The sequence below is a fragment of the Microcebus murinus genome, chromosome 18 (assembly GCF_040939455.1).
Source record: "Microcebus murinus isolate Inina chromosome 18, M.murinus_Inina_mat1.0, whole genome shotgun sequence".
In the NCBI taxonomy this organism is placed as follows: domain Eukaryota; kingdom Metazoa; phylum Chordata; class Mammalia; order Primates; family Cheirogaleidae; genus Microcebus; species Microcebus murinus.
The window spans coordinates 25,127,999-25,141,614 of NC_134121.1; the positions used below are offsets into that span (position 1 = coordinate 25,127,999).

Sequence of the window (13,616 nt, forward strand, 5' to 3'; positions counted from 1 at the left end):
CACTGGGCTGGGGCTGCCATGCCAGTCACTTCCATTTCTAGCTTATCATTTTCCCCCATCTACTCAATAAAAGGGCTTTTAAAAACATTCCTAGTGCCAAAGACTGCTTCGACTCAGTTCTACTATATCTGAAGCCTAAGCAGACCTTAAATGGACTGTAAATGATTGAAGTTAGCCCTCAGAGATCACCGGACAATATTCCATCTAAGAATTATACGCCCTAATCTTTTCCCTTAAGAAGTTTACAGTCTATTGGAGGTATATTACACAGACCGATAAAACTCTTAATCCATGATCAATTGATTGATTGATTGATTGGCTGCCTCTCCTGCTTGCCTGCAACCTCTGAGAAGAACCGGGCCAGGCTCGGTCACCGTTGTGTCCCCCCCCATGCTTAACACAGTGCCTGGCACTGTAGTTAGATGCTCAATAAATAAACGGACGAGTCAGCATGAAATGGTCATGGAGTTGGGCGGGAAGGGAGCTCAAGGCCTGTGTGTGGGGCAGTGTGTAGGTAAGGGCATCGTGCACTGGAGTGCAGTGGGATTTAACCACTGGGAAAGGTGACAGCTGGAGCCAGGTGGTGGAAGTTGGACTCTATGCTATATAAAGACATTAATAGGTATCAGGCAGGGGTGTGACACGATGAAGCCCCCAGCCATGCATTCATTTATTCACTCATTCCATTCAATGCAATTTATCGAGCATCTTCTATATGTAAGGCACTACATGAAATACTGAGATAGAAAGCACAGAAATGAAACAGAGTCACATCCTCAAAGAGATCCCAGTCTGGTGGGGGAGCTAGCTAAGTAAACAGATGGCCATAACGTGTACATTCTATGCCAGAGATTCCCGCAGAATACTCTAGGACGGTGTTCCGGGGGAGGCACATTGGAGCTGAGTCTTGAAGGAAGGACACATGCGCGTTAGGTGAGGAGAGGGTGGGAAGGGTGTTGCTGGCAGAGGGAGAGGCAGGAGAGAGTGCGACACTCAGGAGTAGCGCTGCTGCTGTCTGCCATCGCCCCTGCTGCCGTGGCATGGCGTGGGAGGCTGGGGGCAGAGTGAGATGCTGCTGACAGGTAGGCGGGGCCAGACCAGGCAGGGAGATGCTCAGAGGCGCATTTTAGAAGGATCCTGTTGGTGCAGAGAATGGATCGGGGAGGGGCAAAGTGGGCAGCAGGGAGCCCAGGGAGCTGTTCTTACCCAGGCGAGGAATCATAAGGACCTGAATTAAAGTAGGGTCTGGGGTGGGGGGATAGTACCAGCTAGCATTTATTGGGCACTCGCTGTATGCCAAGAGCTCTTCTAGGGGTGTTTCATGCATTCACTCAGTACTCCAGTTCCCCTCTGAGTTCGGAGCCACCATTATCCCCATTTCACAGATGGGGAGAAGGAGGCACCAGGTCCCACATCTAGCAAATGCGGATTCGCACTCAGGCCATTCACAGAGTCGGGGACTCTAGGGGGAGCAGCAGTTTTGGGGTGTAGTTGTGGCAACAGGAAGAGGTTGAACTTAGTTTAGGCTGTTGATTTGAGATGGCCACGGGACTCCAGCACCTTGACTGTTAGGTCCAGAGCTCAGAAAAGAGGTATGGGTTGGCCCACGTTCCAAGACCCCCAGTGGACCCCTGAAACTGGGGATAGTACCAAACCCTACATACATTATGTTTTCTACTATGCATAGACACCTATGATAAAGTTTAATTTATAAACTAGGCACAGTAAGAGATTAACAACAGTTATTAATACTAATAACAAAATAGAATAAGGGCTCTTGCCCTTTGGGGCCATTGTGAAATAAAATATGGGATGCTGGAATACAAGCACTGTGATACCAAGATAGAACATCTGACCCCTGAGCCCACTGCTAAGTGACTAATGGGCAAGTGGTGGACACAGTGTGGACAGGCTGGACAAAGGGACGATTCACATCCCGGTGGGATGGTGTGAGATTTCATCACACTACTCAGAATGGCCTGCAATTGAAAACGTAGGAATTGTTTATTTGTGGCATTTTCTATTTAATGTTTTCAGGTCACATTTGACCGTGGGTAACTGAAACTGCTGAAAGTGAAATGGCAGATGTGGGGACGAATGTATAGAGAACTCTTTGTCTACTCTTAGTTACAAAGTCAAGGGGAGGGAGAGGCTGCAAGGTGGAGTGGGAGGCAGGACAAAGAATGGTTTTGTCTCTTCCTAAGACTTGAACATACGTTTATGTGATGAGTTTTTGGATTCCCCCAACAGAGCTGGGCACGATTCCTAGCTCATCCCAGCCAATCGGCACTTCTGTTCAGACCCCTTCTCATCCCTCCCCTTCCCCCTGCCCCCAACTCCACCTTGAGAACACCAAGCTCATACCGTGCAGGAAAAAGGGTGAAAACCCAACTCTTGGCGCAACCATCTGGGGATCTGATGCTATTTCTACTTTGGAGGCTGAGTGGCAACCCGTGATTAAGTAGCTAAGCCAGTGGATGTTTAATCGATTCTTATTCTCAGGCTATTTATGGGGAGCGGAGTGCGCTGTGGATGGCGAAAGGAACGGCCACACAGCAGTGCTTCGATGGGGTGGAACGAGCTGCTGCCATATGTATGCGGCTCCAGCTTTGGCCATTTGGAAGTCACTAAAGGCGTGCGTAATAAATTCTCTCCTCTACCTTGAGAAAAAACCGCAACCGTGCAGGCCTCCATTTCTAATGGGGCCTGGGAAACGCAGATATTAAGGACCGTGGACCTGGCTGTCAGATTGACAAATGAGTCTTCTCTTTTGAAAGGCAGTTAGGAAGGTTGTATTTGGAAGCTTGAGTGGAGGAGTCAGAAGCAGGCGGCGGGCATCGCACCCAATGCCTGGGCCGTTTTGTCTGGGGGTGGAGTGAGGGATGCCGTTTCTGGTTGTGAGCCCTGGCAGGGTTCCCTCCCAATGTTGGACATGTGGCCAACTTATGCCAAAGGCTAAGGTGTCTGCAGTAGCCAAGTGGGCCCAGACAACCTGCCAAAGACCTAACCGGGGCTGGTAGGACCTAAACATTTGAGTTTGCCTTTATCGTATCAGCACACTTGGGTGATAAAGGCCCTCCCAGTTTTTATTTTGTAATCCAAAAGAATATAATCTTGAACTGCAACATAGACAAAAGATTGCTATTTTTCAATCTGCATCTGCCCTAAACACGATTAAGCCTAGCTTGTCCCTGTCTTCCTGGACAACTTGAGAAATGCCCCCTGGAAGCAGGAGTAGAACCCTGGGGTGTGGGGAAAACTGAGGCCCAGGGAGGGAGCAACCTGCCCAACATCCCATGACGCAGTGGGACTAGAATCCAGGCCTCTGGGCTCCCAGGCCGGTTTGCTCTGCATGGACATCTTTCCACGTGGACATCCCAGCTTTGCACGTTCACATACGGGAACTCACTTGCTCTTTTAATTCTCCCCAAATTCCAGGGTTTTCTGGCCTGGCTCTCTCTTCCGTTCATCCGCTCTCATCCACACAGACCCCTTTCATGAGCTTTTGCTTTGAGCAGAGTGTCTAGGTTTGCAGCCAGAAATGATACGGATATCATCGCCTATCACTGCCTAGCTTCATAGCCTCGGGGAGGAGGGACCTCAGGGCAGATTTTAATGGCATTTTGGCAGAGGTGAGAGGGGGTTGGCAGGGAGTGCTGGAGGGTAGCACTGGGTGGTCCATTCATTCTTTCCACGACAACACTATCTATTCAGCTCCTCTACAAGGAGGGCACTGGGGACACAGGACCCGAAAGACACCACTCTTGCCCTTGGGGAGCCCCCAGTGTACAGTGAGACAGGGGCTGATGGAGGCTGAAGAAGGCAGTTCTGGAGAGGCGGGGGTCTGTCAGGAGCAGTGACCCTAAAGGGGAGGTGATCCTGCAAGGAGAATGTTTTCTCTCTCGGGAGTGGGACCAAAAAATGCCCAAATCCCCACTTCATTCTCCGAGCGCTCCCAGGCAGGGGCCAGATCTTGCTTCCTTCCACCTCCCCAGCGCATTCGGTGTGCAGTGAATAGCTGCTGAAGGAATCAGTGATGTGCAAAGTGGGGTGTGGAGCCCTGACTCTTCCTTGGAGGGTGGCGGGATGGGACAGGGAAGGCCATGGTCTCTGAGCAGTGCCTGCAAGCGTGAAGAGGCCTTTGCCAGGTAGACGGGACAAGGAAGGGCTTCTCAGCAGAGGGAACAGAGGGTGCGGATGCACAGATGCTGATGTCAGGAGCGTGGGGTGTCTGGTGGATGGCTCCCCGCCACCGGGACGTGGGGCACATGCTGGCCGGCAGGCCGTGAGGCTGGAGAGAGGGCAGCGGACGGGCTGAGGAGGGCCTTGGGGAGGGCGTTCATCTCTCATCCTTGTCGTTGATTTACCTGGAGAGCATTGCATGCCAGCTGGCACGAAGGAGGGAGTCACAGCTGGCGGAGCAGGCAGTGGGTGCGGAACTACCGTCGGCCAAACTGCCAGGCCATCCCTGTGCCCTTGAGTGAGCACAGGCAGGGACTCCCAGGCTGGGAAAGCTGGTGGCCTTTTGAGGTCATCTAACTGAAGCCTCTCATTCCACAGATGGGAAAACTGAGGCCCAGGGGGAGGGAGCAACCTGCCCAACGTCCCATGACACAGAGGGACTAGAATCCAGGCCTCTGGGCTCCCAGGCCGGTTTGCTCTGCATGGTACTGGGCAGCCTTGTTTCTTTGGGCTCATAGCAGGAAAAGAAAATGCCCACCGGCCAATCCCTCCCTGGATCACCGCCCAGTGCGCTCTCCCCAGTTTCCCTGAGTTACAACCGTGCAGCGTGGTGGAGCAGAAAGAACATGGGCTCAGGAACCTGGTAGATTTGGGCTTGAAGCCCAGCCCTGCTGCTCTCCTAGCTGTGCAGCCCGAGCAAGGCACTTAACCGTGCAGTCCTGCCACGTGGAAAGGGGAGATAACAATACCTCCCTTGCAGGGTTGTTGTGAGGGATTAAATGAGATAATGCACCTCAAGTGTCTGTGCACCAGAATGCCTGGCAGATCGTGTGCGCTCCATCAGTAGGAACTGTTGGTATTCTTCCCCACGCCCCAGGGTTCTACTCTTGCTTCCAGCATGCTTTCCCGCTGCCTGTCCCTGGCGGTGGTGGTGGTTCTGGGAGTGTGCAGGGCATCCGCAGCCACTTAGCGAGCCAGGGGGCATTTCTCAAGTTGTCTAGGAAGACAGGGACAAGCTAGGCTTAATCGCATTTAGGGCAAATGCAGATTGAAAAATAGCAATCTTTTGTCTATGTTGCAGTTCAAGATTGTATTCTTTTGGATTACAAAATAAAATTTAAAAAAAATTGAAAGGTGTGTGTGTGTCTGTGTGTGTGTGTAATTATGCATTGGGTTGGGGCTAACTGTTACCATGCAAAGGACTTCCCCACTTACAAAGAGATTCACAAGAGGATTCCTTTAAGTCACCAGTTCCTCTGAGGGCTCTCACTCTGGGGTCAATGTTCCTAAGCCAGATTCACACCAACCTTCCAGGAAAGGGCTTTCTGCTCCCCACTGTCTTGTCACCCCTGGCCCTCTTGCAAGCCTTGAACTTGGAGTGGAAGCAGCAGGATCCTGATTGACAGCAACGTAGCCGCCATGTTTCATTGATGGGCCATAGACTGTGAGATACACCGTGATTTTATGGACCACCAGGAAGGAAAAACACTGCCCATTGTCATTGTTAAGATTTGTTTGATTGTAAAACAAATCTTGATTTCAGAAATGTTAAAATATGAAAAAAAAAATACCTCTTAAAATCAACAATGAACTTCAGTGTTTGAGGGCCATGGTCAACAGGGCATGTTAGCATACTGGCAGAATGAGACCACATAAATGGGGCACAATTCCGAATTATATTAATACCTGGCTTACCATCATTTTTTTCTTTGTTAAAGGCACCATGAATCTACAGGCTACATGTGGGCAGAGACTGGGTCTGTATCTCCACCACTTCACACACAGTAGGCGTTCAACAGATATTGCTGCATGATTAAATAGAACAAACCCACGTGATAGAAGACATGGGAAGCCCAGAAAAGAAAATAAATCATTCATAATTCCCCCACTGTGGGTATTTTGGCTTATTTCCTTCAAGTCTTATTTCCTATGAATATGCTCTTTTATATACATGTAAACATAATATATTATTAGATTTAGCCCTGGGATGTGTTTTTGTATTTTTCTATTAATATAAATGAAATGATGAAATGAGATGATGCGGAAATGCCTTGAAGACTGTAAAATGTTTAACAAATATCTTATTAGTTATAATAATCATGAAAGTACTGATATGAATGAGGCCGATTTTTCTGAGAATACACTTCAAAGCAAACAACAAATTTGCCCTCTGAAGCTGGGAAGATGTTCTATTTCCTCATTCTGCTCACCATGGGGAGCCCTTCTGTTTCATAGTGGGAAGAGAAACAGAGACTTAAGGCTTCTTAGAAGTCCTCAGCTCCAACTTCCCGCTTGGCCTAGAACTTTCTTCCTTCTCACTCATGGAGGGTAAGCTGGGGTAGGGGGATGGGAGGTGGGGTGGGGTGAGGGTGGGAATAGGCACGTTTCTCAGGCTGATGAAAAAGAGCAGCTTACAGAGAACTTTCTCCTCCCCAGCTACACTTTGCGTTTGCAGGAGTGCTGTCAGCTCACTCCGCATGCCAATAGCAATGTAGACACCAGGCAGATGTCAACAGGAGTAAATAATGCATAACAACAGTGCTGGCAGGTACATTCAACAAACCACAAAGTCAGATTTGCCATGGAGTCAAAAATCTACTTTTCGATAGTGAAAGAATTCATATACACATTTGTTAGTCTAATCTGTGCCCGGGTCTTTGAAGGGACGTGGGTTTACTCACAGAACAGAAGGGAGTGCTGAGAAATTTTCTCTCTTGGACCAAACTCCAGCCAGGCTCCTTGGAGCCCTCTCCTTGTCTAGTTCTCAACCCTGGCCCACAGAGACTTGAGCGAACACTAACATAGTTTCTAACAGCTCAAAGCCATATTCCTAGGATGACTCTAGCCCCGCTTAAAAAGGGCCTGAATGAGGAAACTCAAGACTGCCAAAAGAACTTACTATTTGTTCTAGACAACACATGAATCCAAGGCCCCTGCCTCCCAATCTCTGTGGAAGGGCAGGAGCCTGACTTCGCTAAGCACCAGTTGGCACAAGTTAGCAAGCCCCACTCCTCTCCTGGTGGCTGTAATTTTCCACGTCCCTGACTCTGCTCAAGCCCTTGCCATTCCTCCCTCATCCTCCCTTTAAGACACCCAGTCCCCTTTTTGCAAATCAGAGTTGAGTTCAGGTCACGCTGGACCTTCCTCTCTGTTGCAATAGTAGATTAAACTCTGCCCTCACCATGTCACCTAGTGTCTGGCTTTGTGTACCTTTGACAGTACTCAGGAGCCCACCTAGGGTAGCAGCTGGCGGCTGCCTGTCCGTCTGCCCGTCTTTGCAGGGTAATCCGTGTTCTCGCTCTTCCTGACTCTCAAACCTCAGCCCTAAGCTTGTCTCCCTTGCCGTCTGTTTCACGCCCTTCTTTGTCCTCAAGGATGCATTTTTCTGGTTGTACCATGTGGTTCCCACCTTGCACACCCTTGGACACCCCCATTTCTGTTCACACCACCTGCTCCCAGCACCCCCACCCCTGCCTCAAAGCTGCCATCCCGCCTTCTATGTGCTGCAGTGAAGGTTGACCTTGGCCTTCACCAGCTGCCCAGGCACTGCGTACAGGGCACAGTTTGTGAGGCTGGCACCATCGACGCTTTCCCAGAGTGTCAAAAGTATAGCTCGTGTATAGATTTATAACCAGTTTTTAATGCAGACATTGCTTTACAAAATGGCCAAACAGCTGTGATCATTGCTAGATGAAAGATGACGTTTGAGCTCGATTTTGAAAACAAACTGAGCTCCTAAGTTACGTGCATGCACCTTTCCTTGCTCTGCACCACCGTTCTCCCCAGTTCTCCCCTTCTCACACCCTAGAGCCCTAGAGCCCGCGTCTCCGCCACCCACTGACTCGACGCTGCCGGAAGCCTCCTCCAGCAAATTGGCGAGGAGGACCTGGTTTAGGATTCCCTCCCTGTCATAGCCTCTGGAGCTTTTATTCTAGGCAAACCAGACGCCACGCATGCGGCAGATGAGAGAGAGAAACAGCGTCTGTCTCTCCGCGGTCCTGCTTTGAGACTTCCTCCCTACCGAGAGTCTGCGGAGCTCTCCCGTCTGAGATGTGAGACTGACTTCAGACGCGAGGCTGCGCCCGTCCTCCCTCCACCGGCTGACAGAGTGGATGCCGCAGTCCCGGCTGGGTGTGTCCCCTCCCCAGGGCTACATCAGAGAGAGCAGGCGGGAATTCATGCACGAGAGTTCACACCACTTAAACCCCTTGACGGGAGTCTCCCTCCATCCCTTTTCTCTTTGCAGGCTGCTTTGAATTGCATTAACACAATGATGAAACATACCAAACTCTGGTTAGCAGTTCCCCTTAGCATCCCTTGGCCAAAAAAAAAAAAAGAAAAAAAAAATCCTCATTTAAAAAAAAATCAACTTATGCAAAGTCACACTGTGATAGAATGTTCTGGAAAAGAAAAAAAAAAACCAACCAATTCGTTGAAAAGGAAAATAAGCTGGGTTTCCCTCATACTCAATTTCAGGAACCAACATGTGGGTCAGGACACGTGGTGAAGGGAACGGGGAGGCCAACATCTTTCTCCAATTTCAGCATGCTCAGCCCTGCCCCGGCCTCCTGCCAGGAGTGGGGATCCCACTTCTCCTCCTCATGCCTCTGCAGGTGGCCGGGCTAGGCTGAGGACCGCCGACGGACCCTGGGGGGCCCAGGGAACTTACCCTCTGCTCCTGTGTGGCCACGAAGGTCTGGAACCCCGGAGCCACCCCAAAGCCCAGCTCTTGGATGAAAGGCGGCTCGGACTGACTGTGGATCTGGACTTTCACTCCTGCTTCAAACGTCGTTTCCTCTGAAAGAACAAAGATGGACAGAGCCGCGGGTCAGTGACAACAGATAGCTGGGGTTGCAAAGCTCAAAGGGACCCTAAAAAGGCCATGCTGTAGGCAGAATAATGGCCCCCAAAGATGTCCACGTCCTCGTCTCTGGAAACGGTGAGGAGGTTATCTCACATGGCAAGGGCAGCGTTGCAGATGTGATGGAGGGACTGCCCTGGGTTACCCACGTGGGCCCAATGCCATCGCGGGAGTCCTTGTAAGAGGGAGGCGGGAGCATCAGAGTCAGAGAGAGAAGGACAAATGCTCTGTTGCTGGCTTGGAAGGTGCAGGAAGGAGCCATGAGCCCAGGGCCACAGGGAGCTGCTAGGAGCTGGAGAAGGAAGGGGAATGGATTTTCCCTTAGGGCTTCCAAAAGAAACACAACCCTGCCAACAACCTTGATTTTATTGAGCTAGTGAAACCCATTTTGGCATCCTGACCCCCGTGATTTTAGGGTAATGAATTTGTGCTGTTTTCAGCCGCTATATTTGTGGTCATCTGTTGCAGCAGCTGTGAGAAACTAATTCAGCTCAGTTAGGCCCACTCCCTGCCTCAGTTGCCAAATCCTTAGAATGGGATTATGAAATGAGTCAAGCTCTTTTGTTTTATCGGCTAACTTTTCTTGCTGGGCCGTGAGCTGAAGACCAGGCTGTCAGGAGGAGGAAGACACGATGCTGCAGCGGTGGAAGTGGAAGTGCAGGGCTGCTTGTCTGCCAAATTGCCTGCCCCTTGGAGCTGCAGGAGGTGGGCAACTCGAAGGGAAGCTTCCCCTCTTTTGTCCTTTGGCAGGAGGAACGGCCCTTGGCAGTGGCAGGTGGCAGGGGTGGCACAACCTGGCTTGCGATCCCACTTGTGGGATTGTATCAGTTCTTACGGGCTCTCCCGCTCCTGTCATACCCTCTCCAAACAGCCTTCAGAACGAGCTTTCCAAAGTGCCAACCTGCACAACTCTCCCCTGCTTACACGGAGCTCAGGCGCCGTAACCCACCTGGCACCAGCCTTGCCGCACTATGTGGTCGAGCCCTCCAAGGCTGCCTGGATTGGGTGTTACTGGCCCCTGTTCCGCACGGTCGCATGTGCATCTCCTTCTGCCTGGAATGTCCTTCTACGCTGTCCACCTGACCATCTCCCCACTTGTCACTGAAGATTAGCCCTCCAGTGTCACCCAAAGCAACTCCTCCCCTTGCTCTGTTGTATCTTCCACATCTGCCTGCTGAAGCCTCTGCCCCAGCATGTGTCATGGTCCTTCGTCTGACTGTCCTTCCACCAGGCTGGAGCATCCTGAGGCCAAGTTCTAGGCTTTCTCTCTGCATCTCAGAGGTCCTGCACAGGGCCAGGCCTACAGCAGGCACTCAGGGGATGCCTGTTGAATGAGTGGACGGGAAATTGGTGAGTCAAACCTCCCTCGCTCATTAATGGGCAAGGCCAATCTGGAGTCCAAATCAAGGAATGTTCTCAAAAAAAAAAAAAAAAAAAGAATGGGGAGAGGATGAATAAATGCAGGAATCAAAGATGAGCAGGGGGAAAAATGGGGGTTGGGGGTTAGGGAGGGAAGGAGGATGTGTCAGCACTGGGACTGTGGCTTGCGGAAGGTTTGGGGACACACTCAAGCTGGCACAGAAGAGAAAAGCTGATGGGAAGGGCTGGGGCCAACCATGGGGACAGAATCACCCATGGAAAGCCTGAGTCTTCAGACCGAGGCAGGTAATGGCAGGTCTAGAGCTGGGTGAGAATTCCAAGGCAGGGGTACATGGAAAGAAAGGTCCAGTAGGCAGACAGGGTCTGGGAGGAAGGACAGGCAGGGCTTTCATAGTCTAGAGGAGTCCAGGCTGATATGGGGGTTCAGGAAAAGAGAACTCCGGCCAGGAGCAGGAGAGAGCCTCAGGCAATCCATGGACGTACCGCCGTCCCTCCAGCAGAGTCAAGTGCTCTGGAATTTCTTAACCCAGGTCACCCCGTCCAAATTCCAATCCATATGTCCCTGTACACTGGTGGCTTTGTGTCAATGTCCCCCATCAGTGGTGAATTCCTCAGGATAGGAGATGGTGTCTTTTTCACTCTGGGGCCCCCGCTCCCTGGCCCGCAGGTGGAGCCTCAAGGGAGGTTTTCAGATCAGGGAGGAGGACTTCAGGAGAGGGAGGACTGCATGGAATGGGGTGAGCAGTCAGCTGTCGGCGACTATGTTTTCTAAAGTCTGCCCGAGAGCTGAGGACAGGGCAAGGAGCCCGAAGAACAGGGAGGAGGAGGAGGGAGCCTGGAGTGACATGGGGACTGCAGGGACGCTCCTGCTGGGAGGATTTGAAAGCGCCTTCGGTGAGCCGCCGTGGGAGGGAGCAGGAGGGATGCCAAAACGTGTTTTCCAGAGCTCGCTGAAGCTGTGTGCTTGCTACACAACCGGGCTTCAGAAGCCTTCCAGCCAGCAAGACAGGCTCCGAGGGGGGGACCTGTGGCTTGCAGGGAGAAGTGAGAAATGAAACCTTCCTGCCAGAAATGCTGCGAGTAGTGCGTGAAACCGACAGGCCCGGCGTGCCACTCTCAGTGGGAGCCGCCCAGGGCTGATCCGACAGGGTTAGGGTTCGGAGAGGCGCTAGTTTATTCCAGAAGCTACAGTAGCTTTGGCAGAGAATAAAATCCTCAAGTAACTTATTTAGTTATTGTTTAACAAACACCCAGCAGCAACTGGATGGAGGTGAGTGGGAGAGGGTGATGGATACGGTTTCTGCTCTTTTCAGAACAGCACTGTCCAGTGGAACTTTCTGCAAAGGTGAGAATGTTCTATAACCTGTGCTGCCCAATAGGGTGGGCGCAGGCCATGAAAGGCAGCTTGTGGGATGGAGGAACTGCATTTTTCATTTTATTTAATTTCAATTTAATGAAAACGTAAGCTTAAATAGTCACACGTGGCCAGCGGCCACCTTACTGATCGGTGCAGTTTTAGAACATTCGTCTGTGGGCAGACTCCTGCCCTCCTCCCAGAGCTGGGAGGTGACAAGGACGCCATCATCCTTCCTCCCTGAGCAGGTGCTCCAGAGGGTCCCTGGTGCGGAGGCCCTGGGTGATCTGGGCAGGGTTCTGGGTAGCAGAATGGGGCGTATTCACGGTCAGACCACGGCTGCAGTCCCAGATCCTCCAGCCCGCATTCCCTTCCCACCCCACCCCGCTTTCCCCAAAGCTCTTATCCCTCGTCCCCAGATGCATTTGTCTCTACTCCTCACCAGGATGTCCCTGGCTCCTCTGGGATTACTCTCCAGCAGCCCCTGTTTCTGCCCTCACACCTGCCCTCGTTCTCCCCCTGGCCCGGGCAGGGCAGCTGATTGGCTACGAAGACCCACCTTGTGATTGTGAGCTGAGGCTACCCAACGCAGGCTGTCAGAGCCAAAGGCGACCTCAGACCATCTGCTGCGGAGGCCAGGACACACGGTAAATCACCTAGAGGGCCTGGGTGCCACTTCCTGGGACCCACACCCAGAAACTCTGATTCAGTCACCCTGGTAGGGGGGAGCCCAGGAGTCTGCATTTCTGGGGATTCTGCCCTGGGGATCTGAGGCCAGCCGCATTTGGGCAATGGAGCCGGGAGGGCAAGCAACTTGCCCAGGGCCACCTGGCAAGTCAGGAGCAGAGCAGGGATGAGGGGCCAGGTCTCTTCGGTTCTCATTCGGCACTCTTTCTACCGCACCAGATCGTGGCTTATTTACTGTGGACAGGTGCCTTGGCTCAACCGTTTGGGATTCTTAAGGTGAGCAGAGGAGACAGAATACCTTTTTCATTGTCATATCCCTTAAAGCGCCTAGACATTGGCTTACAGGGCTTAGCACATGTTCAAGGTGATGGTGCCTGTGTAGCAACGTGAAGCTAGCAAGTGAGCACGGGGTGGCCAAGGGGGCAGAAAGCACAAAGGTTCTGAAACAGGGATGCCCTCAGCCCGCTGCAAGAACAGTTCCAGAGTGGCCGAGGCAGAGTCAGAGGTCAGCTAACCATTTCATTTACCCGTCACAGTATACCCAAGAGGGAGCTCTCCTGTTGCATGGGCAGGGAAACCAAGTCACTGAGAGTGTCACCTGCCCTAGCCACACATGGCAAACCCAGCATCAAACCCTTGGCTGTTGGGCTGCAAGGCCCATGAGTTTTGCCCTCCACCTTGTGGCCTTGCTCAAACACTCTGCAATTTTCCATTGTTGCTGGTCACATTCTGCATTGATTTGGATACTCTGGGACTTTTTAGTCTGGGCATCGGGCTGAGCTTTGAATCCCTCTGGGACGTGGAGAACAACAATATTGGCACATGTGTGATAAGCTTTTTCACAGACTTCATCTCCTGGATGCCCCCCGCTGTCCTGAGGCAGGTGTCAATATTTCTATTTTATTAAATTGTATTTGTTTATTTTTATGTCATGTTCATTTGACAGAGGAGGAAACCAAAGCTCAAAGAAAGTAAAGGACAGGCCCAGAGACTATGACTCGTGGCTGCACAGAATTTTGGAGCTAGGAGAGCCCTTGACACTTCTTGAATTCAACTAACTTTTCAGCTTTCAGGTGAGAAAACTGAGGCCTCCAGAGGAGTGGCCAAGGGTCCCATGGCAGGTGGCAGCGGGGCAGAGTCCAGGATCCAGGT

General features: G+C 51.6%; 1 protein-coding gene across 1 annotated transcript in view; it reads right to left on the reverse strand.

Annotated features, from left to right (window-relative positions):
• ASIC2 (acid sensing ion channel subunit 2) overlaps nt 1-13,616 on the reverse strand; it is a 251,986-nt gene that overhangs the window by 57,655 nt on the left and 180,715 nt on the right. Inside the window, exon 3 of the mRNA XM_012791177.3 lies at nt 8,852-8,979. Coding sequence (XP_012646631.1) covers nt 8,852-8,979 — 128 coding nt within the window. The remainder of the gene's footprint in view (nt 1-8,851; nt 8,980-13,616) is intronic.